The sequence below is a fragment of the Vipera berus genome (assembly GCF_964194415.1).
Source record: "Vipera berus genome assembly, chromosome: 1".
Classification (NCBI taxonomy): Eukaryota; Metazoa; Chordata; class Lepidosauria; order Squamata; family Viperidae; genus Vipera; species Vipera berus.
The window spans coordinates 175,661,322-175,686,671 of NC_138202.1; the positions used below are offsets into that span (position 1 = coordinate 175,661,322).

Genomic DNA, 25,350 nt, shown 5'->3' on the forward strand with positions numbered 1-25,350 from the left:
CCCTCTAGCCGCCTCCGGCCCGTCAGCAAGCACGGCAACGAAAGAAGGAGCCCGCCCATTGGACAGCAGCCCGCCCCTAACAATGACAGCCTTCATTGGCTTCCTTCCCTCCCCCCCTCCCTCCCCCGCCGACTGCGCGCGCCCGTGGGAAAACACGTGGGGGAGGGGGAAGGACGGAAAGAGCTCTTGATGGCCGGCTGGGAATCGCTTCGCCGGTCGGAGTCCGCGCGAAGGGGGCGGAGTCGGTAAAAGGCGGAAAGAACTTTCCTACGGAACCTCCGTAAGTGGCTTCGCTTTTCCGGGTAGATTAGCGGCGTCGAACCGTACCAGTTTCCGTTTCCGCCTTGCTTTCTTGACATTGGGAAGGCGGCTCGCTGAATACCAGGTACGGGCTATTTTGGATGCAGGTCCCTTTCTGTTTTCAATCCCAAATTTCCATCTTTTCTTTCCATAAATATCTGCTTCCGTTAGAAAAAAAAAGTGTCATCTAAGAGGCGAGAGTCGTGGATATAATGCATGAGGTCTCTGAAGTAATTTCCTCTCTTCTTGAATAGCTACTGACTATTCGCTGAAGGCAAATAGATTACTATAGGCCTTTTGCGCTTTTAATAAACCGATTTTCCAGAATGATCAGACAGATTGATAAGACTCCACGATTAACCCTTGCAAGAAAGGCAAGGTAATAGGGCTCTGTAATAAGTGTACTGGGGCATAAAGTTACACCGGTACATATAGACATTTAGCCTGCCTTTTAAAGATTTAGATATCGTATATAAGTATGCATCTAAGATAAATTTATATTGACAAATGTAGCAGTGGTTACTGAATTGTTTTGTTGAAAGAAAAGTCTTCATCAGTCCAAGCTGGGAATAAACATGGCGACTGCTTTAGGAAGAAGGTTGCAGTTTATTGAAGAGGAGAGCCAGACAGAAAGATGGCTCTGGCAGAAAAGAGAAAAAAGGGCTGAGCACATGTACAGAGTGGGTTTTTATACCCTCTTTCCTGTTCCTGTTTGAGGCTATTTCCTGAGTCATGTAATAATAATAATAATAATAATAATAATGATGATGATGTTAGAAGGGACCTTGGAGGTCATCTAGTCCAACCGCCTGCTCAGGCAGGAAACCCTATACCATTTCAGACAAATGGCTGGCCAGTCTCTTCTTAAAAACTTCCAGTGTTGGAGCATTCACCACCTTTGGAGGCAGGTTGTTCCACTGGTTAGTTGTTCTAACTGTCAGGAAGTTTCTCCTTAGTTCTAGGTTGCTTCTCTCCTTGACTATTTTCCATCCGTTGCTTCTTGTCCTGCTTTCAGGTGCTTTGGAGAATAGCTTGACTCCCTCTTTTTTGTGGCAGGCCCTGAGATATTGGAACACTGCTATCATGTCACCCTTCACCTTTCTCTTCATTAAACTACAATTACAGCAACCATTCCTTATATGTTTTAGCCTCCAGTCCCCCAATCATCTTTGTTGCTCTTCTCTGTACTCTTTCTAGAGTCTCGACATCTTTTTTACATTGTGGTGACCAAAACTGGATGCAGTATTCTAGGTGTGGCCTTACCAAGGCATTGTAAAGTGGGATTAGTACTTCACGTGATCTTGATTCTATCCCTCTGTTAATGCAGCCTAGCACTGTGTTGGCTTTTTTGGCAGCTGCATCACACTGCTGGCTCATATTGAAGTGATTGTCCACTAGGACTCCGAGATCTCTCTCACAGTTACTACTGTTGAGCAAGGTACCACCTATACTATACCTGTGCATTTGATTTTTCCTGCCTAAATGTAGAACCTTACTTTTTTCACCACTGAATTTCATTTTGTTAGATAGTGCCCAGTGTTCGAGTCTGTCCAGCTCCTCCTGTATCTTAAGCCTATCTTCTGGAGTATTGGCTATTCCTGCCAGCTTGGTGTCGTCTGCAAATTTAATGTATTGTGACCTGAGTCTGGGTGTGCCCTTTGGCATCTGTGGGTTAATCCTATTATGTCCTGTCTTAGAGTTTGGATGGGGTATGTAGATTTTAGATGTCTTTGTTTTCTTAATCTTCTAGCTGGGGGCCTCCATCTGCATTTCTACAGAGCTGGTTTCTGCTTTGGGGGAGGGAGACCTGGGGCTATTAAGAAAAAACGGCATGCTTTTCTGCCTTTTTAAAATCGTTTAGGGAAATATGTTTTTCTGCCCTTTTAATATTTCCTTGTCTGGGGGGTTGACTTCCCACAGTTTTTTTAAATGCTGTTTTTAATGCAGGATTTGTTTACTTAATATCTGTTAAATGGCAATGAAAATATACACTTTAATTTGCATTGGAAACAAGTATGCTTACAGGAACATCCATTAATGAATTCAAAGCTACAGGAATGCTTTTTTTTAATCACAAAATTGGTGAGAAGAAATTACACTGCTGTGATACTTCATAAGCTTTGCATATTAATGACAGTGGTTCAACCATTTTGATGCAACAATAGCTGAAGATGACAAGCCAAGAGCCTGAGACCAGACAAAAACACTGTGCAAGTGCTCTCAACATCCATGGTGGAGGAATGGGTGGCATGACATTTGTTACCATATAAGAGAAGAGGAAAAATGGAGAAAAGTTGGATCCAAAGGTGATTCAGTGAAAGGGCATGGGAGGAATGTTTAGTTTTCTATCTCCTTCCTCAGTAGCCGCTTTAAAAACAACTCGCGTGTCAAAGAAGATTGTGACAAACAGAATAATAGTTGGAAGGGACTTGCAGGTCTTCTAGTCCAACCCCTTGCTCAAGCAGGAAAAACTATAACATTTCAGACAAACGGTTATCCAATCTCTTCTTAAAAACCTTCAGTGTTGAATCATCCACAACTTCTTGAGGCAAGTCATTCCACTGATTAAATTATTCTGTCAGGAAATTTCTCTTTAGTTTTAGATTTGTTCTCTCCTTGACTAGTTTCCATCCATTGCTTCTTGTCCTGCTTTCAGGTGCTTTGGAGAATAGCTTGACTCCCTCTTCTTTGTGGCAGCCCCTTAAGATATTGGAACACTGCTGTCATGTCAGCCTAGTCCTTCGTTAAACTAAACATACCCAATTCCTGCAGCTGTTCTTCATATGTTTTAGCCTCCAGTCCTCTAATCATGTTTGTTGCTCTTCTCTGCACTTCTTCTAAAGTCTCAACATCTTTTTTATGTCATGGTGACCAAAATTGGATGCAGTATTTCAAATGTAGTCTTACCAAGGCATTATAAGGCAGTATTAACACTTTGAGTGATCTTGATTCTATCCCTCTGTTAATGCAGCCTAGGACTGTATTGCCTTTTTTGTCAGCTGCACCAGACTGCTGGCTCATATTTAAGTAATTGTCTGCTAGACTCCAAGATCCCTCTCACAGTTACTACTATTGTGCCAGGTACCACCTATTCTATACCTGTTCATTTGGTTTTTCTTGCCCTAAATGTAGAACTGTACTTACCTTACCATTGAATTTCATTTTGTTAGATAGAGCCCAGTGCTCAAGTCTGTCAAAATCCTTCTGTATCTTAAGCCTGTTTTCTGGAGTGCTGGCTATTCCTGTCAGCTTGGTGTCATCTGCAAATTTGATGAGTTCCCCTCTATTCCCTTGTCTGAATCATTGATGTAGATATTGAAGAGCATTGGGCCTAAGAGCATACTTCCCAGCTGCATACTTCCCTTCATGTAGATGCAGTTCCATTAAGGACTACATGTTGAATGTGATTGGTCAGCCAGTTACAAATCCATCTGGCAGTGATGCTGTCTAATTATTTTTTTATAAAGTAGTAGGTTGTGGTCTACTTTATCAAATACCTTTACTGAAGTCCAAGTAAATTATATTCACAGTATTTCTCTGGTTCACTGATTTTGTCATATTGTCAACGAATTCAATAAGATTTGTCTGGCATGATCTTTTTTTGACAAACCCATTTGGCTTTTGGTTTTGACTTTATTTGCCTCTAGGTGTTCACAGATTCATTGATTATCTTTTCCAGAATCTTTCCAGAAATTCATGTCAGGGTGATAGGTCTGTAGTTTTCTAGATCCATTTTTTTTCTCTTTTTTGAGGATGGGAACTACAACAGCCCTTTTCCAGTCCTTTGGTAGTTCCTTGGTGCTCCGGGATCTTTGAAAGTTAGCAGTTCTAAGATCATATCTATCTATCGGTTCCTTCAGAATCTTGGAGTTATGAAGAGAGCGAAGAGGGGAAATAATGAAAAGCAATTTTTTTATCTTTCTAGAGTTCCTGAGATGAATCCTGGTTGAACTACTCAGTTTTGACATATGCCACATTTTGAAGATAAAACATTGCAAGCATATTAAATTGCTCTTTTAAAAATATATGCTAATTTCACATGCTGGTTTTTCATCTATAAATCTGAGACAATAAAATCCCTTACATAGTGGCACATGGAGAAGATTCTGTTCAGCTAAAAAGTTGAACTTTGTTGCTTATAATATAACAATGAATGATTTAAAATCACCTTTACAATCTGAATGTTTCATCAGCCATTTTAGATTCCTCTTATATTTAATCTTACGGTAGTTGCGCCAATTTTTTTATTTTGCTAGTTTTATCTTAATGTAGAATTTGTTTAATGATTTTTATTTCACTTCTCCTTAAGTCTGGTGATTCTTATCATAAAATTGAATAAAATTCTTTTTTTTTTATTTAAAAAGTTTTACAATACATTTTGACTTTAATCCCCCCCTCCCCCACCCCCACCCAACCCTCCCTATCCCTTCCCCCCATTCCCTCCTCCCCCCCCCCCGACTTCCCAGAGCTTAATACAGGGTATAAAATCAAAAAACAAACATAAGCACCCCTATGTTATCAGCAATAAACTATTAATTCTATCTCCCTCTAGCTCATGTAAAATATACAAACAATATTAATATTACAAATAAAGTAAAAAAGAAAAAGAGAAAAACAGAAAAAGAGCTTTACTCAGAATAGATTTTCTTAATCCCAGTCCTTATTCATATTAATTTCAAAAAAAAGAAAGAAGAAAAAAAAGAAAAAAAACTTTCACCTACTATTTACATTCTCCAACCTTTCTCTAATTTCTAAACAAATTCTCAGTTACGGGCCAAAAGCGCCTATCTATTAACCTTAATAATCTCCAACCAAACTAAACCATAATCAAAAATAATTCTTGCATGTATCACACCAAATGTCTCGCAGTTCCAAGTCATCCTTGAGTTCAAATAAAAAGAGTAAAAAAAAAAAAAGGTTTAAGCAGTCTGTAAGACAACTTGTTGTTAATTAGGAGCTTGCATACCCATTCTTAGTTCAACACATACTTTTAGTCCATAACCCTAATATACTTTTCTAACAAGCAAATAACATCCATCTTAAATTGTGTTAAATATTAAAAAAAAACTTTCTTTCTCCTCTATGATAAATTTAATCCATTAAGATTCTAATTTAAAAATTTAATCAGCAATCTTAACGCCCCAAAACTTTTGGAGCACGTCTGTCATGACCCCCAAAACTTCTTTGGACCGCGCCCCTCCCACATCTTCACTGTAAGTACACTTTGGAGATTCCATAACTATCTGCTGGTCTTGCTCTTGCTCTCGTCTCGCTCTTCTTAGGGCGGCACGCGTCTTCCTCTGGCCTCCTGCAACATCCAATGAAACTGTATCTTGATCCCCTCCAACACCATTGTCCTCTATCTGTCTGTCTGCAACATCTTGAAGCTTTCCCTCGCCGTATCCCTTTACAGCTTCCAAAAATGATAGGGGGGTTGCTTTTAACACATTGCTATAAAAATCACGTGCCTGGGCCACAGTAACCAGACGATGTCTTTTACCTTCATGCGTCACCACCAGTCCAACTGGAATCTCCCATCTAAACTTAATATCACATTTCTTAAGTTCCTGTACTAAAAATGCAAAATCTTTCCTTCTCCTTAAAATCTTCGGAGGAATAAAATTCTGATCAGTAACTGTAACAAGGTTTTGATTGATTGCTTTGGAGGAAAGTAATTCCCCCAAACAACAAACTACTTATTTAATTGATGCATTTTTTTCCAGTGAAAAAGACAGTTGGACCTCAGACAAATTAATCAGATGATGTAAATAAAAACACTTATGCCTCAAAAAAAGATAGAAACAGAAACATTACCTTGCCTGCCACTTCTTGGAGACTTTTAAGTGAATTAAATTATTGCGTATAGAACACTACTTTTACTCCTTAGGGTAAAATAAAATATCAATTGTCAATATTTCTGAAATGCTGTTAGATATTGTTATAACTACAACAGATAATTATGATTCTTTTAATGTGGCACAGCAGTTTTTCTGGGCCATAGGAAGTTAGGCATGGACATGATAGAAAATTTTGACTTTCAATAGAAGAGAATATATGTAGTTCAGGTTTGAACTGTGGAGTCCTTGGTGCTCTCTGAGCTTGGTTGTTTGCTTGCATACATTTTATTATCAGTACTAGTAACTGTGGGGGTTGCTCCTTGTTTATATATAGTAGCTTGCTCTGCCAGTGTTGGTAGAGGTATAGTTTTGTCCTTGGAGTTCCTTGATAAGAGTGTTATTTTCTGCTTGATAGTTTGTCTGGTGTTAATCCCTGCTTATCTGGGTGTTGGCTGGTGGAGAGGATATATTGTGGTCTTTTTGTTTATTCCTTGCTTTTTTATTGCCATTTTTGTTTATCATCTATTAAATGTATTTACCCCCCCCCCCATCTCTGGGCGGCTTACAACATTTACACACATCCTTTGAATGTGTGTAAATATGCCAAATACACTTAAGAACAAAATGCCCAGAATCATGGACCTCATCAACCCCTGCCACACTACCTACTTTCAGTTTGATGGACAGATATACTAACAAACCAGAAGAACATCCATCAGATCATCATAATCATAGCAGAGGCTGCAAAGCATCATCTAGAAATTATAGCATTCCTACACATTCAACCAAAAATATGGATCTAATATGTAGATGACATCTTTATCATAATGAAAAGGAACAACTAGAGAAGTCACATAAAATAATCATCTTCAAAGGAATTATATTCACGGGGAAGAAGGAAACAAGACACTACCCTTCCTGGGTATCCTCATCAACAAAGCAAATAAATAGCAAATTAGAAGCAACCCACACTAAACAAGTACTCCATTACCAAAGTAACAACCCAAGCTCTCACAAAAGAAGCTATGTAAGAACACTGTTAAGATAAGACACTTAGAAAATTAGAAAAAGAAAACAGCTGAAAGAGCATCAAGGACTCCACAATATTGATTTTGCAATATTCCAGATGAACAAGCATGATATATTTTGTAAGTTTTATTTTTACAAATCTTTTCTCAGGATTATGGGCCATGGTAATGGTAACGGTGAGCTTCCTGATTACAGGCAATGGAAAATCGAAGGCACCCCCTTGCAAAATGTCCAGGAAAGGTTAGCTAAACTTGGTCTCAAGGATCCATGGCTTCGGTAAGAGTTGGCATATATGTAATCCTTCATTTGTTCAAGTCAACCACAAAACACGTCTCTAGAATGGGAACTTTATTTTTGTTTTGTTTCATAAACACATTTTATGAGACAAAACAAAAAATAAAGTTCCCATTCTAGATAGGTCATTAAGCATTTTGTTTTTCAATCATTTTTGTCCTTTATTAGGAAATACAAAGTCAATTGACTCTGAAATTTTAAAATAGAAATGTAAAAGCTGATTGATAATTAAGATTTTTGAGGCTATTTTTGCACAAGAGAACTAGATTTCCCTATATCAGGCATGTCAAACTGCCGGCCCGAAGGCTGGATGCGTCACACCAAAACCGCACCCACATTGCCGGCAATGGAGAAAAAGTCACATGACGTCGCAGGTTTAACAAGCCTGCCATATATGAAGCCGATTCAGTTCTTCAGAAAATTTGCATCCTTAAATTTAAAAAGTGTTTCTTTAAAATTGCAGTGCAGACATGTCAAACTTGCGATGTCACATGATGTCACGCAACATATCGGGATGGTTTTGCCCTTGCCAGCAATGTGGTGGGCGTGGTTTCCACATGATGCATCCGGCCCGCAGGCCGGCAGTTTGACACCCCTGTAAATGTAGTGCATACTTTGAATAATATCCAATTTGAATTAAACATAAATTTTGTTTTTGCTAAGAAGATATTTTTCCTTTAAATGGTTTTCTGACATATACACTGCACATTATTTTGCAATCTTTTGTACTTGTTAATACTAATATTAGATTTTGTCAGTTGGAACTTTAGCTTTCAGATTGGTTTTTTTTTCATTGTTATCTGTATGAAATGCAACTCAGGTGCAGATGACACCAGGTGCTCTTGAAAAGCATTTGTTTTTGAATGTAGATACTTTTACCTATCCACATGATCTTTCAGGACAGTACAGATAGTCCTCAACTTACAAACAGAGTTGGGACCAGAATTTCCATCGCTAACCAAGGGGGTTGTTAAGTGAGTCATGCCCAATATTTATGACCTTATTTACCATTGCGGTTAAACAAATCACTGCAGGTATTAAGTGACTTGTGCAGTTGTTCAGTGAATCTGGCTTCCTACATTGTCTTTGCTTGTCAGAAGCTGGCTGGGAAGGTTGTTTATGAGGATCACATTACCCTGATAGTGCAACCATCATAAATAGATGCCAGACACCAGCACCCAAATTTTGATCACATGACCATAGGGTTGCTGCAATGGTTGTAAGTCATTTTTTTCAGGGCCGTTGTAACTTGGAACAATGACTAAACAAATGGCTATAAGTCATGTACTGTCTGTATAATTTTCATAATTGATGAAGTACCGTACTCATTTGAAAGAAGGTAATAGTAGTTGGAATATAAGAATTTTAGTTATTGTCTAATTATATAAGTGGTGGTTTCATAAATCCCATTTCTTATGCAACTCTGTTCTGTGAAAATTAATTTCCAACTGAAAACATTTGGAGTAAATTCTAGTAAAGGAGTAAATTGCAAGGTAATCATTGCAGCTTCAAAACATGTTCCTCCCCTCCCCCCAGCTGCCTCATTAAACAGCTCTATTAAGTGGATTGGTGATTACAGCATGATGTAATGGGAAATTATATGAAGGCTTGTGAATACAGCTTTGAGGAAACTGATTAGAGGCCCCAAGCTATAAATAATAGCATCAGGTGTTAGAGAACATGTGGTTAAGGGATGAAGACATCAGGCTAGAAACTGGGAGAGGATGAATTCTAGTCCTGCCTTAGACATGAAATATTGGCTAGATGTCTGGGCCAGTCACTCTCTTTCAGCCCAACTCACCTCACAGGGTTCTTATTGGGAGGAAAATAGGAGGAGGGAGTATTAAGTATGCTTGTGCCTTGAGTTATTTATTGAAAATAATAAAGATAGAATATAAATTAAATAACAGGTAATTGTTCTTAGAGGAAAAATAGGAATATAGTTTTTCTTTGAATATACTTTATTCTAAAATGGAAGTCTATTTGGGGCAATTCTTCCTCTCTCATATATCAGCATATAATCTATCCCATGTTTTCCTAGGAAACAATAAACATCTGGAGAGGCCTTTTGACTAAGTGATGGTCAATCCAGATACAAGAAGGGTATATCAAATTCCAATAACTGATTTAATTTTTAGGGATACTTAATTCTGTATTGAAAATTCAGTATTGTAAGTTAAAACTGTGGGCTAAAAGGTAAAGTTGCAAAATTGTGTAATTTTTAATCTTATGTCTGTTTTTTTCTCTAGCAATGAAGCATGGAGATTCTCAGGTGGTTTTGCAAAACCAGCCACTTTCCTGGATGCAATGACCAAAGGATTCAAATGGGGATTTGCCGCCTTTGTCGTGGCACTTGCGGTTGAATATACATTTTTCCCTCCAGAAAAAAATAAGGGACATCACTGAAGACTTGTTTGTGTCTTTTAACTTTGAGTCCGTTGTACAGTCTGACTTCTCATGGAGTGGAGCACATTAAAGCTTCTCGAAGAAGAATGTATGTGTAGTCTCTCTTTCCACTACAGTTATGAGAAAAAAATGTAGATATATATCAAATCAGCCCATTATTACTAAACAAAATGGAAGGGCTGCCATTTGTTTATTTTTGTCTAAATATCTTTCTGTTCTGTTAGGACATCTAGGAGAACACCTATAGGCCTAACATGATTTCCAAGCATTATGCCTCTCATCCCTTTTTCCAAATGGACATGGTAACTATTATTAAAATTTGCATTTGTATCATATCTTTTTTTATTCACATATTTAGAGTGAAATATGTGGATGTGGCTAAATCCATCTTCTCTCAGTTTTATCCCATAAATACCGCTATGAAGTAAGTTAGATTGAGAGAGGGCCTTTTGATCTAAACCAGAATTATGATTTAATCACAAATCCAGCATAATAAAATCTACCTGTAGCTAAGCAACCTCTATAGATATGCGCCAGGTAGGTGGAGTACAGTCAGAATGGATCCAATTGATTGGTTTGAAAGGAATGAAAATTCTCACAGTGAGCCTCTCAGGGTTATATTTTTAGCTCGCTCCCTCCAGCATCTTGACTGCATAGGATGAATCCCTGCTCTGCATCAAATTTCAAATGGACATTGCTGTATTATAATATCTTTCCAAACCTACATGTATTCCAGTTGACATCCATCATCACTCTGTCTCATGGAAACCAACAGCCCGATTTGGAGCAACAGAGCCAACTGCTCAACAATTTAGTTGGACATTGACACATTTACCAACCAATGATGTGAGATAATTGCCTGTTAAGAACCATGGCCACCTTCAGAACCAATTCTGCCAAAACCATCAATGCTATAGGTTATCAAATAGGCTTAGGTTTTTGGTAAGTCCAAAATAATATACTAATAACGTTTAAATAATAGTCAACAGTTATGGCATTCAAGGTAATCAAACACTGCCTTGATATTCAGTAGTTACACGGAGTTAACTATGGGAAATTGTAATATTCCCAATGGCAGAGATAGAACAGTTCAAAGTACAGGGGAAGCAATGGATTGAATGGTAGTTATGGAAAGAGCAGAAAAATAGAATTAAAAGATGCAAATTCAAATCTGCCATAGTAAAGGACAAGTGTTCAGTCTTGCAACTACAGAGAAATTGCAATTAAGAAGAAATGTAATGTGCATATTGTCAGATATGTTAGATGGAGCACTTGAACAAGTTGTGAGATTCAGCTTATTTTTGGAAAATAAAATAATGCAGCTCAGATATTTGATTGAGGAGAGAAATTGAGTGGGAGAAAAAAGTATTTGTTGGGTTGGTATAATAAAAGATGGCTTTGCTTCTTATGGGAAAATGGGAAGAGACACAGCATTTGCCCAAATGAGCAGGAATTGATTTTCTTCTCTTCTGACTTAACTGAGTAGTACACGAGCATTTTTATAATTTGAGTAAGGGATTTAGGAAATTATTTATTTATTGAATTTATATACTACCAATCTCACTATTAAGGTGATGCATAAATTGCTGTAAAGAAATCAAAACCAAATGCTCATTTCAGAATTTGGGAAATCATCAATATTATATCAGACAGGGAAAACACGTACTTTTCATCTTGTCGTCTTAGGATGAGGAGGGGGCAAAAAGGTGAGATTCTTTAGCATGATTGTTACTAACACAGGTATTCCAATAGCCCTACAGTGACACAAATATAATGAAATATGTTGTGATACCACAATGTCTCCATTATATTTGCATCACATATGCAGCAACAAGAGGCAGAGTTTGCAACATAGCACACAAACATTAGATTATTCCAACATTTGACTGGGTTTCTCAACAGTAACAGGACAAACGTGAACTGGTAATTCCAGTTTTTCATTGGAGAAATTGTCTCTGAATGTATTTTTGGATAGTATGCTAAACTATCCTTTCCTTTTGGCTTAAAAAAGAAGATTCAAACCAGCATTGATCTTACTTGAGGACTTTGCCTTCAAGCCATGTCTGCTGATTTAAGAGTATTAATTAGAAAATGGGATCATGATGGGGGATGGGGAAAATGCTGACAGAAGTCCACATTTCTCGCAGGAGTTCCTTGCTCTACTTTTAAACATGAAAGAGATTTCCCAGCGTTTTTGCCAAACCGACATATAGCTTTCCTTTCAACCCTAGGCTTATTTTACTCAACATATGTGAAAAGTTTATCAACTTTTACCTTGGTTGCTAAGACACGGGCATCATGCAGTAAAACCCTTTAGGTCCAAGTTGTCCCATCCTATTATCATTCATTTATACAGTATGGCTAACTAGGATTACAACGGGGTAATTGCAACCTAGAAAGTCAAGCTGCTGCCCAGAATATTTTCCACTGAAAAGCATCACTTGTTTTTTTACTTGAGCCATACTGTGATTAATATTTGATCGTGATCAATTTCCAATGCTTGAATATTTTACTAATATAGAAGGATCAAGGATGAGGAGACAGGACAAATAGGAAACGTGGGAAGAGTAAAGAAAATGTGTAGTTATGGGGGGAAATTTTAGTATGAAATTAAATACAAAAATATTTTAAAAAGAAAAGCATAAATACTGTAGTTGCACTCTGCAACTTGCTTGCCTTTTGCAAAACCATTTGAACAAATGTTCCCAAGGGCCTTTGGTGCTTTTGTAATTATTTGATAGTTTTGTTCCTATTACTCTGTAAAGCATTTTGAGTCATTTGAAGAATGACAAAGAAAAGTATAAAGTTGGATGCGGGACTATCCATAATACCAGGGGTAATAATGCCACTTGGGGGGTGTATGAAAGCCCTAATAAGCAGGCATATACATAGAATGAAGGCTACTGCTAAGCTTGTAAGCTGCCCTGAGTCTTCGGAGAAGGGCGGGATATAAATGGAATTTAAAAAAAGTCAAATTCAATAGAGAGGCAAGGAAATAGATAACCATAGCTACAAGGTAAGCTGATATAAAGTTAAAACTAGTGAATCAGAAAGGGCAATCTTAGAAGTGAGAGCTGGACATGATTATAAGATAAGCTATCTAATAAGTCCAGGGGTCCAAGAATTCAAGAGAAGCTAGATGTTTGACAAAGAATCAGAACCTCTGGTAGCATCAAAGCGGATGTGTTTCATTCCTTTCAAATTCCTTGTTCTAATATCTCTTTCTAAAAAACATAGGGATCATCTTTGTTCAGTTCTTTTCAAATTCCTTCCAAGTGCGGAGGAACCTTTACCTTTACCTTTTAGCTGCACATGGGTAACTGAAATTATTATTTAGTGCAAATCACAGAATAATGTTTTCTATGATAAAGATATATTTTGTAATTCTGTATTCAATGCTTTGTCTAGTTGTTGGCTATTTCAGGTAGTGGTAGTTGATTCATAAGCATAGTGTATATTACCTTGGCCTTTGTTAAAGCCTTGAAGAAAAATAAATTAGCCATACTAAAGAACTGCCAACTTGAAGCCAATGGCATTTTTAAAAAAGAACAACACACATTCGTCAAAACATCTTATATATTTATAAATGCACAACATAAGAACAGGAGTTGATTTTCTTAAATTTTCTCAACAATGATTTTTTTTTCTTTACAAAGATATGAAGTATTAAAATTTACCACAGTACTTCCACAGTAGGATTCCCTTGCTAATTCTTATAACTTGCTTCTGTAAGAATTTCCAATTTGTGTGAACAGTAGCATAGTGGTGAGAATTTGGGTGAACATAAACCCAAACCTGTTTTTGAACAATATTGAAGTAATAACAAGACTTTCACCTTTAAAACTGCTAAAGTAGAGCAAAATATAACTGCTGAAGGCTACTTCTGGTTTTCCTTTTTTAATCAGAATTCCTACAGGCAGTCAACTTTTGACCACAATTGAGCCCAAAACATTGAAACATTTGTTAAGAGGTTTTGCCCCATTTTCCAAACTGCTTGCCACAATTGTTTAGTAACAGGGTTGTTAAGTGAATCTGGCTTCCCCATTGACTTTGCATGTCAGAAAGTGATCACAAGCCTCCTGGACACTGCAACTGTCATAAATATGAACCAGTTGCCAAGCATTCAAAATTTGATCATGTGACCAAGAGGACGCTGAACAGTTGTGTGAAAAACGGTCATAAATCACTTTTTTCAGTGTTGTAACTTTGAACTATTGTAAGTCAAAGACCTGTACTTATGCTAGGTTTTTTCTGAAAGACCTTGTATATTATAATCAAAAACCAAACCTTTTTCAGTTTACAATCTTTTGCTTCATTTTAACATGTATTAAAGCTATGGCATCAGAATTATCACAAAAGATAACAATGGAAGTGTATAATCTTTTTAGCAACTTCAACACGAATTGTAATTACAAATATAATTTCAGTATATCTCCTCCCGTTCCAAAAAAAAGAGAGTAATGTTTTGCTGGTCTTTCTCTCGTCCCTCGAATGCACGCCGAGTTATTTGGGAGCTGGGCGGCTCCCAAGCTTAACGTCACGTTCAGTAAGTGACGTTTGGTTACTCAAAGGCCGCTTGGTTTCCCAAAGGGCGCCTGCCGTATTGAGGAGACGCAGAGCGGGGCGAAGAGGGCGCTCGAGCTGTGAGTAGAGCCGGCTGAGAAGCCGAGTTGGGGAACGGGGCGTCCGTGGACCGAGGCGTTGGCTATATAGTTTTCGGAGAAGAGAAGCCGAAGAGGCGGCCATGTTCTCCCGAGGCGCCTGTGCAACAGAAACCCGGGCTAGTTCCGACTCTGCTTCAGGAGACCCGTGTTACGAATCATCCGGGTCTGCAAAGGAAAGGGGCGCTTGACCTTCCCAATTCAGTGCCGGTTTCTGCGAAGTAAGCGCCGCTGAATTCAATCAGAAGGCCATCCCGAGCGAGCCACGCTTGAGAGTCGCGTTCAGGCTAGCCGTCCGCGCTTGGCCGAGCGGGCCCCGCTGAAGGCAGGGAGCTTACTAATGGAGTAAAGTTCCTAAGATTGCCTTTGCTTGCGAGAAGCGGCGGGAAAAAAGACAGCCTTCTTTCTCCACGCGCTTAAACAAAAGTTATGGCCGCGTTAATCCGTAGTGGCGGAGAGGCGTTTAGACGAACGCGCGGGGCGCTTTTGTTGCGGGAATGCTAGGCGTGTATTCTGACTTAGTCTTGAGAGGGCAGAGAGAATAATGCAGGGCCCGATGACTTGTTTTGTTTGACCTCAAGATGAGACTCCGTTTCTCCTTCCCGACGGCCGAGGGGAGCATTTTCCATTTTTTTATGGATCTGCGTAACAGTCCCATTTTATTCGTATGTTTACTCAGAAATTGCTGATAAATTTAATAGACTATATTCATTTATTACAAGCGCCTATTTAAGATTATAAAAGGAAAACAAAAATTGGTGGAGCAGAGCTTTGCTGGTGACTTCACCGACAACTCCCGTAAGTTTTCTTGGCAATAATATAGGAAATGTTTGTGAGGGGGTTTTTCCCCCAATAGTTTTGGGGGATTTCTGGTGCTCTAATCAGAATATTAAGTTAGATCCTGCTGAGTTTTCCGTCATATGAATTCCTGGCGTCTTCATTTCAATTTTTATTTTTTGGCAGAAAAGATTTTAAATACAACTGCATGAGATACTTGATTATTCTAAAAAGTAAATTGGAGTAGGATTGTATCCTCTGCTTCTGATGGCATCCTTGGATTAAATTATCCAGTATGATTAAAAAGATAGCTCTCACTTTAATAACAAGGTGTTTTTGCTGGTATTTTACGGAAAATCCTAATAACTTGGAGCTCTAGTCTGGATTTTCCTTAAGCAACCATCAGACTGAACACGTCATCTGAAACCACCTATTTTAGCCATTGTTATGTTCCATTATGTCTGTGACTCTTAAAAAGGAAGTAGTTCTTTTTATTTACTAGAATTTGTGAATTTCCTTAAGAAAGCCTCTTAAAAAGTGATGTTCAGTGATAAATTCAAGGAAAGGAAGGTTGCTCAAACTCAGTTTCTCTTCCGTTTTTCTGCTTCTAATGGCATCCTTGATTAAAAATAATATCTTTCACTTTAATAACAAGGTGTTCTTGTTAGCCTAATAATTTGGAGCTCTAGTGGACTTTCCTGACACATGTCATCTGAAACCCTCTCTTTTAGCCATTGTTATGTTCCATTATTTCTTTACTAGAATTAGTGAATTTCCTTGAGAAAACCTCTTAAAAAGTATGATGTTCAGTGATAAATTCAAGGAAAGCAAGATTTCTCAAACTCTGCAAATACCGTAATCTTTTAAAATGATAGCATTAATTTCTGTTACAATACCCACCCCCTCTGATTAGATAGTGTCATCAATGCAATGAAGATGAATTTGGGCAATCTGGGTAACTGGGGGAGAAGAGGCCTGTAACAAAGGGTCACAAAGAGTCGGACAAGACTTATTGACTGAACACCTCACATTATCAGGGCTTTACAAAATAAAACCTTACCATTGGAAATTGAAGAAAAAGTTTAAAATCACATTTTAATGGAAGGATGAACCTGCTTATTTTTGTATCCTTCTGAAATCTGAATTTCATTTTGAAAACAGCCACTTTCTTTCACTAGTCAGAGGGGAAGTAAAAGGGTATTTCTTTGCCTTAAATCAATTTCTCTTGAAATTGGCTGCTTTTGATGATCTCTCCCCAATAATCTCTATCCTTCCCTTCCCATTTGTAATTTTGTCTGCAAAGTGAAGATCAGTTTTTCCTTAAATTTTTGAGCTCTCCAACCTTGATTGTTCCCTCTGAAAGGAAAGGTGGCATACAAAAATAAAAAGGCCTCTGTGATTTTGTGTTAAACTGGTAAACCTGCTCACAGAAAGTAGCCTCCTGGCAACTCTTTGACCCCCCACCCCCCACTTTGAGAATATCTAATTTACAGAGTTAATGCAGGAAATACATCACTTTTTATTTACGGATGTACCTTGCAAGAAATGGAAAGTCAATCTTTTCTTCTTCCAGAAGCACCTTACTTTAAAAGGGAAACAACCACAGCTAGGTTCTAAAAGTATATATTTTAAGTTGAATTTAAATTCAATGTATTAAGAAGAATTGTAAAATATTATAAATATTGTAAAAATGGAGACCCCATGTGTTTTCTGGATCCCGAACTAAGAAATAGCCTTATGCTCTCTTTCTGTTGCAATACACAGAACTGAGACCTTCCTGCACACTGCACGCTGTCAGCTGAAACTCCGGAAATTCCCCAGTTTATAAAAGTTTAGTCATTTTTTTTAGAAAGGAAACTGAAAATACTGAGAGAGATACAGTATAATTATGCTCAGTGACTGCATAATGTTGAGCTATTTGGGTCAAAATAGGATATGGCATGTAGGTGATTTGAAATTAGTCACCGATTGTACTTTATGTCATATTGCTGGTTCAACTTGTAGCTGCTGAAATAGTAAACTTATTTTTTATTTTCACTAAATCCCTATGAAAGGATAAAACATGCGCACAATTAACTGCACAATATGGAGACCACAATTTTCAGTCCTTGCTTTATATGTTTCTTTCTCAACCCCGTGCACTCTTATCTTCCTTCCAGTTGGCTGCTTTACACATGATTCCTGGTTTCATCCAGTTTAAAAATAAGGAACAGGCCTAATCCAAAGACTTTGTTCATTTAACTGTGGCTGTAATGTAGTTTGCTTGGTTTTGACTTACAACTGGATTGTGTTAACTCACCCATAGTGGTTGTAAGCCAAATAAGTGAGCCTCCAAATACAGAACATTATTGGATGTAGGATATGATAGTATGCACAAGCTATTTAAGATTCTTTTAATGGAGTATATCATGTGAATATGTCCAGTAGTTATTTCTAAATTATGATCTACTGTGTAAGCACAACTGGCTGAATTTACAAAACACGCAGAGTCAAAATCAAATCATATTATCAATGGATAGTATGCAAATCTGGCAGATAGAAGGCAGGTGTAAGGTCCCACTTCAACTAACCATCCAAGAAAGCAGAACACTTGAAACAGGCATTGTCTCAAAAGGATACTTTTATTAGGGGTCAGTGACAGTAGGGAAGTCAAGGCGAGATCTGGGGAAAAGCCCGCCAAAACGCTATAGTTAAGCAAGCAATATTCCTCCTCTCACCAAAGACATAAAAAGTCCATTTGAAATCCAGCCAATCGACAAGTGGTCTGATGAGCGGGTAACGGGCACAGTTGGGGGGCATCTCAAGGTCTTCTCCAGTTTCGTTTCTCTGCAACCTTCTCCCTGATAAAGGGAGACACATTCCTACCTCAAGGGGATGGAGGGAGGAGGGGAATATAGAAAGCGAAAGTTATCCCAAGTACATGCAAGCTCCCCCCCCCACCAGAATGGCAGGCCCCAAAAGCAGAATATATGGCCAAGGAAAGGGAGGAGGGTTTTGGGGTCCTCCTGACAGCAGCTTTTGTCAGTGTGCATACAACTCAGTGAACTAAGTGAAATTTAATTGTGTGTCCAGTTGTAGTCCAAATGGGCCTGGAAATGTTTCCACACAGCATGCATACTTTCTGCATCTTTCTAGAGTAATCAGAAATTTATTGTTATTTAGAAGAATGCAGATTTTGTAGCTAATCCTTGGCTTGCGAAAATTATGAAAGGATATAACTGCCCTATGTGGTATGCTTGCAATTCCTGGAATGTCGAGGCTGTGATTCATCCTTCATTCTTTCAGTCCCTCCTTTGTTCAAACTGGAATTTCCTGTGTGGCTGCAAGGGGGAGAAGCCTAGTTTTATATTCTCTCCTTTTTATGTATATTCTTGATTTCACAGGGATTCATTCCAGTCTTGAAAACTAAATCTGAACAAAGATAAAACAGTGATTGTGGATTATAAAAAAGCAACCTTAGTCTCTGGGTATGTTTAAATCAGTCTTAATATTTATTGGAATAATATGCTTTTGGTGATTGGTGAATATATTTTACTATTTTCAGTATCAGATTGCAGAAATTGTGATGTTTAAATTCTGGCAGTGTAATCCTATGCACTTTTACTCTAAAGTTGATGGATTTGTTTCCATGCTTGGAAGCATAGAATTGCAATCTTGGTATCTTTGTTGATTTCTTTCAAATCTTGATTATGAATCTTTTCCTATAAAAATGAGGCTTCTTCCTCTTTTCCAAGCTCAAATAGTACTATGTACATAAGTCAGTTTATTATTGATTATGACATTTAGAAATGTTACTCATGGGATTTTTCGTCCTGCCTCAGGCATGAAAGCCAGCTGGGTGACTTTGGGCCAGTTACTCTCTCTCTCAGCCAACCCACCTGACAGGGTGGTTGTTATGGAGAAAATGGGAGGAGGAAAGAGTATTATATATGCTTGCTGCCTTCAGTTACGGTATTTGTAAAAATGATAAACGTGGAATAAAAATAAATGATTGCTTGATTGATGAAGTACTGTGGAATCTTACAGAGGTGATATTTAATGAAGTATATGTCCTTTTTATTCAGAAATCATTAAGAATTTGTCTAAAACAATTGTCTAGTTATGTCTTAGTGATTTAAATTGCTATTGTAAATTTGTAAAATCCTGATCTGATGTGCTTCTGCTCTAACTAATCCTTCAGTGACCTGACCCAAACCATTGTCTGTCAGCCTGTATGAGAATGAAAAGAAACTACAGGTAGTCTTCAAGTTACAACCATTTGCTTAGTGACATTGGAAGTTACAGTGGCATATGACTGTTTTTACACTTAACGACCATAGCAGCATCCTCATGGTCATGTTGTTGTAGAAAGAAGAGACTCACGCAAGCTCTTCAGGAAAGGAAAGGTTTATTGCGCAGGTTCAGAAGGCTTAAACAAAGCAAAAGTTCTGCACCCCAAAGGGCTCATGAACATACATATTTATACACCTCTTATTTATTTGTTATTTTATTTATTTATTTATTTATTTATTTATTTATTTATTTAGCATATGGCTGGTCACACAGAGAATTAAAAGCGGAAAACAGAAATAACATTTCAGAGTTTAACGAGTTTGGAGATCCAGTCAGTAGCTGCCGTTGTTACGCAGAGGAAGTCCTTAAAATCTCCTGGGTATCTTCTATTAGTGCATTCCCTCACTATATGTTGGATAGTCTGTCGGGGAGCCCCGCAATCACATTGTGCTGAAGGTGTCTTTCCCCATTTATACAGAGAATCAGCACACACCCCATGAATTGTTCTAATTCTATTGTATGTCACCCATATCTGTCGGGGTAGATTAAATCCTGGAGGTATACTATTAGGATTAATATGCTCAGAAATATCTTGGGAGGTATAGCTACTCCATGCTTCCATCCACTTTTGTATAGTGCTCTGATGTTCGGCCAGCAGCTTAAGCACTGTGAGGAGTGGTGGATTTCTTGACTTTAATCGACGTCTTAAGAGATCAGAGGTATAGGCATGAATGGGTAGAGAGGAGTTTTAGCAGGATCTTACTATACTCCTGAATGAGAGCTTCTTGTTGTCTAATTCCTAGTTATACATTGTTACTTATGTGGTTAATATTCTACACATTCTTATCCGAAGACAGTTTACAGAAGAAAATTGCAAAAGACAATTACCGGGGAGTACATGTAGTTACGCTAACAGGATTATGGCTACCTTGATCAACATCTGCCTTAAGGACAAGACTACGTTTGCTGACACAATGACTTTTAATACATTTCCTATTTAATGTGACCAGAATGCAGATGCTTGGCAACTGGCATGTATTTATGATGGTTGCCGTGCCTGGCATGGTGTGATGACTGTTGTGACTTTCTGACAAGCAAAGATAATGCGAAAGCCAGATTCACTTAACAAGCAAGTTACTAACTTAACCTCACAGATTGTTGGCAAGAAAGCTCATAAAATTGGGCAAACAACTGACTTGCTTAGCAGTGGAAATTTTGAGCTAAGTGGTGGATTTTAGTTAGTTACAAGAGTGGGCTGAAGTAAAACAATGTATTGAATGTGGAGTAGATTGAATAATTGAAACGGCTAGAAATTTATATTTTGAAAATACCAAGGTTAGAGACCATCTTCCTTTACTCCCAAGTAGTTGACCTTACATTTGATAAGAAAAGGCATAGAAGACGATGTTGTAAATAAATGATCAGCAGGTAGAAATTACTAGTGGGCATTCTGTTGAGAAGCTCTTGGCGAGTGGCTGTTTGGTGATTTTTTAACTCATATAAGGACTAATCTTGACTCTCCTTCCTTCCTTCCTTCCTTCCTTCCTTCCTTCCTTCCTTCCTTCCTTCCTTCCTTATGTCTTCCTGATTGCCCTCTCTTGCCTTCTGAGCTCCTCAGAACACTATCTGCAGTCTGATAGATTCTCTGTCCCTGTTTCTGCTAGAAGGAAGGTGGGAATGTGTGTATTTGTGTTCTTGTGTAGTGTTTCTGTGTAAGAAGTATCTGTGTGGCTGCTGGAGTCAAACACTACTGTATGAACAAGTATCTGTGCCATTACAATTTAAAAAGTTAATTCTTATACAATAACCCTCCCTCTATATAACAGTAGAGAGGGAATCAGTTATAAACAGGGGCAGTTACAGTACAGGTAGTCCTTGACTTACAACAGTTCATTTAATGACCATTTGAAACTACAAAAGCACTGAAAAAAGTGAGTTATGACCATTTTTCACACTGACAACCAGTGTAGTATCCTCATGGTCACCTGATCAAAATTCAGACACTTGGCAATTGACTCATATATATGAAGGTTGCAATGAAGTTAGGAACAGAGGAAGCTGCTTTATAAGAACTAAGTCAGCCCATCCTTTTCAGTAATGTTCACAATGTCGGTTCCCCAGAACATCAGGTGACACTTCCTGTTCTCTGTGGAAATGCCCAAAGATTGCTCAGATAGCCTGTTTGTATGCAAAACGTGTATTTTCCTAAAGAGCTAAATCTCTCCTTTCAGAAAGCGTAATTTTAGTGAAAGAGACATTTTATGGTTATCAGTGGCATATTGTAACTTCCCATTTTCAGTCTGTGCCTTTTGCTTAATTTTACTTTCAGTTCCTCTGGGCATTCTAAATTATGTGATAGTGGGAGCTTTCTTGAAAACTGGACATTCCCTTTTGATTCATCCTAAGCATCACTTAATTTGAAAAAGTTCGTACTGTTCCCAGCCTGAACAAATGTAGGAGCAGATGAGATGGCAGTGAACTTTAATCATTGTGTGTGATTAAAATGATTTGGGTTTGTCTAGATCTTCTCTTCTTGTCAATGGTCTTTTGATATCTAAAAGTCATAAAGCGAAGCCCGGATATTGAAGATCAACAATGAAGGCAGATTCTGCATTTAGAAGCAAGCCTCATGACGTGGCTTTTCTTGTTTAAAATACACACAGAGAACTGTAAAGGGGCAGTGGCCTGTGATGACATTTTTCAGTGTCCCAGCATCCCTCCTATACCAGCTTGAACAGGAACTGGATACAGATGAAAAGGAAATCATGGTCTTCTTGTGCAGTGATCTCATGTCTGACGTATCTACACCTGGTGTCCTACAACTCTTAACAGCTTTGAATGAGAAGGAGATGCTGACCACCATCAGCTTGTCTGAACTATTATACAGGTTGAAAAGATTTGATTTGTTAAGGAAGTTCCTGGGGACTGGAAGAGCAGCCGTGGAAGCCAGTTTGGCTAAGCACCCTCAGATGTTGTCAAAGTACAGGTGAGCTAAATTGAAGGCAATGGATATATTTTATGGTGTACAGAGGATGCATAACAGAAAACTGATAGGGTACCATTATGGGAAGCTGCTGTACGCTGTTATAATATTGGTCCAATTAATTCAATATTACCCACACTAATAATCTCCATGGATAGCAAAGGGCAAAGTGAAGTGCATACCTCATCGTTGGCCATTCTGTGTAGAATTGATAAGAGTTATAGTCCAAAATAACTATAATAGCTTTCAAAGATCAATTTGTTCCTGAGTACCTTTTCCTGATTTTATTAAGCCATCTGTATTTCTCCATTTTTACTCTTCTTGCATTTTTTGTTTAGATAGAATTCCTCTTATTTTCAACTGTACTGAGTTTTTATTTGGTCTTGCTCCTAACTATTAATACTTGGTGGTTGAAAAATACACATATGGTTAAAATATAGTTTAAAAAAGGAGTATAGTGTAAGTATATGTAGCACGGGGCCCTAGGTAGGAGAGCAAAGCCTTTAAAAAATTAATTTAATTTTAAATTAATTGCAAATTGGGTTTGTGTGCAGGTTGTTGATGACTGAAATCAATGAAGATCTGGAGAAAGAAGACTTGAGATCTCTCTCTTTCCTTCTGAAAAATCACCTTGGTACATCGCACAAGGAGAAGGTACACTTAACATGAACATGATAGTAGTTCATCTCAGTTCTTTCTGTGTTACAGTGATTGAACACAGAGGAAGGAACAAGGATGTCCTGGTTTATGTCTGTTGGCTTTGCCTCCCTGTAGGATGCAGCTATGATGTACGCTTTATAAATCAAACTTGGAAAGATAGCACTAAATCAACAGGTGGGATAGAAAGCAATAAACTTAATGGGATAGAAAGCTAGCTTCTGATGTAACCAGGCCACTTCCAATTATAAATGAAAGGATGAATAAATAGCTTCTCAGGGTTGGGTACAGCATAATAGCCTTTTCTCTTTCCATAAGATCTTATTAATAGTATAGTTATTCCTGCATTAGGATACTGAAAGTATTGATTTCTACCTAGGTGGTCAGTGATAATAAAATACTGAAACTCCAAACAAGTTCATTTGCGAATTACCAGTGCTAGTAATAACTTTCAGTTGAGGAAGCTCTTTATTGTCACATTGACTTACATGAAGCAGAATTCTTAGCTGTCAGATTAGAATTTAATTTAGAATGTTTTGTATTTAATTTTACTTGATACTGACAACTGCTCAACAGTCTCTTTTGCAGATTATGTGTTTCTTAGAATGATTTGTAATAAGAATAGAATTCAATTCTGGGCCCTCCGGGTGATTTGGACACAAACTACTGTCATCCTAACCACGAGTCTGGTCTGGTACTCTAAAAATATAGAGAGGCAATGGCATGGATTGGAGTGAAAGATCCTGGTTCTAGGTTGCTCACTAAAAGGAACTTACATAGTTCAGGCTACTATGTTGTGTAATCCCTTCCTCATTAGTAAAACTGGAAATTCCAAAACTCTAGCTTGCAAGATTAGTATAGGGTAAATGCTAATTGTGAAGTAATATATTTTCCTAAACAGGGGAGACAGATAATGTTATATTCCCTGAAAGTTTAACATATAACTCTCGTTTCTCAGGATGCGTTGGCTTGTCCTTTACAATCGTTCTGTCTGGTTTTTCTAGAGTTTTCTGGCAATTATTACTGACCTGGAGAAGCTAGATCTGGTATCTCCCATGCATTTGGATTTAATAGAAAAGTGCTTCCTGACTATTCATAGGAGAGACTTGGCAAAAAAGATTCAAAAGTACAAACTAGAAGGTAAGATTTCCTATGTCTTGCCATTCAGCTTTAGAGGCTAATTCTCACAGTTTGCTGTCTTCACTGACAGAGTTCTGCATTCCCTGCCTACCTGGAGGAACCTCGGGCTACCTGGGCCAAAATTGTACTGAATTCAGTGAGGTTTATTAATACGTAAACATACACAGGAATGCTGGTAGTAGTAAGTATCTGAACACAGTTGCTGAGTCCAGAAATTTGGGTTTCATGATTTTGAAACAATACGAAATCCATAATTTCATCTTGCCATCAACCCATTTAAGTCTTAGTTAGAAATGGTAATGTTAGCAGTACAATAATGTATAAAAGGTTTATTTCTAGTATCCTCCAGACATCAAGTAGAGGTTAGAGCTTTGCATTCTAATATTCTATGCCATGATTTCCCCTAATTCTAAATCCTGGGTGTCTACAAACATATAGGACACGTACTACCTATCCTTCCAAGCATGGGCCTTTGCAATATAGCAGGTAATGAGTATATGTTAGAAGATCTTGAGTTTATTTATCCTCTCTGCTTCTCCTCACGTATATGGGCAGCAATCTGTTTCTGTATGGGGTTACCAGCTTACCACATGCACAGCAGTGAAATAGTGGATAGCTTTGATGTAGAAGGTAATCACAATTCTCAAAGGATGTTGTGTATCTATTCTTCCTCCTTCTTACTCTTTTGTAAAGAGTAAATTTACAATTGCCAAGTAAATTAAAAGGAAAAAAAAGGATGGTGCTATTTTTTTTCATACATGAATTTTGCTACCTTGTGAATTTGAAAAAAATAGAAAGGAAAATGCTTGGCATCTTTACATGAAAACGTAAAGTTAACATTTTAAAAATAATTTGCAAAACAATTGAAGTGGCTGGGAACAAAAATATATTTTTATGATAAGGTATGCAAGCTTTCCTTTTTTATTATGGATGTGATGACCATTCTCATAGCAGAAATGAAAAATGTATATACAGGGAGTGCAGAATTATTAGG

General features: G+C 37.9%; 2 protein-coding genes across 5 annotated transcripts in view; both read left to right on the plus strand.

Moving 5' to 3' along the window:
• The first annotated feature begins 252 nt into the window (after positions 1-252).
• NDUFB3 (NADH:ubiquinone oxidoreductase subunit B3) lies at positions 253-9,965 on the plus strand. Of its 2 annotated transcripts, none has more exons than XM_081327611.1 (3): positions 253-385; positions 7,317-7,442; positions 9,710-9,963. In XM_081327611.1, the coding sequence occupies exons 2-3, from the start codon at positions 7,321-7,323 to the stop codon at positions 9,864-9,866; spliced, it is 279 nt and encodes a 92-aa protein (XP_081183737.1). In that variant the 5' UTR covers positions 253-385; positions 7,317-7,320; the 3' UTR covers positions 9,867-9,963. The 2 variants fall into 2 exon arrangements, with proteins under 2 accessions (XP_081183737.1, XP_081183736.1); XM_081327610.1 differs by lacking the exon at positions 253-385 and adding an exon at positions 2,569-2,606 and having other exon boundaries at positions 9,710-9,965.
• A 4,475-nt stretch (positions 9,966-14,440) lies between these two features.
• The window catches only part of CFLAR (CASP8 and FADD like apoptosis regulator), a 28,617-nt gene continuing 17,707 nt past the window's right edge, over positions 14,441-25,350 (plus strand). For all 3 annotated transcript variants that reach the window (XM_081342299.1, XM_081342300.1, XM_081342301.1), the window contains exons 1-4: positions 14,441-14,509; positions 22,099-22,562; positions 23,114-23,213; positions 24,221-24,356. In XM_081342299.1, coding sequence (XP_081198425.1) covers positions 22,267-22,562; positions 23,114-23,213; positions 24,221-24,356 — 532 coding nt within the window. In that variant the 5' untranslated portion in view covers positions 14,441-14,509; positions 22,099-22,266. The remainder of the gene's footprint in view (positions 14,510-22,098; positions 22,563-23,113; positions 23,214-24,220; positions 24,357-25,350) is intronic.

Excerpts from the sequence above, each read along its gene's own strand:
- NDUFB3 (XM_081327610.1), top strand. The coding sequence starts at position 2,584 with ATGGAGAAAAGTTGGATCCAAAG. Across the intron at positions 2,607-7,316 it reads GAGAAAAGTTGGATCCAAAG|GATTATGGGCCATGGTAATG; the intron begins GTGATTCAGTGA and ends ATCTTTTCTCAG. Across the intron at positions 7,443-9,709 it reads CTCAAGGATCCATGGCTTCG|CAATGAAGCATGGAGATTCT; the intron begins GTAAGAGTTGGC and ends TTTTTTCTCTAG.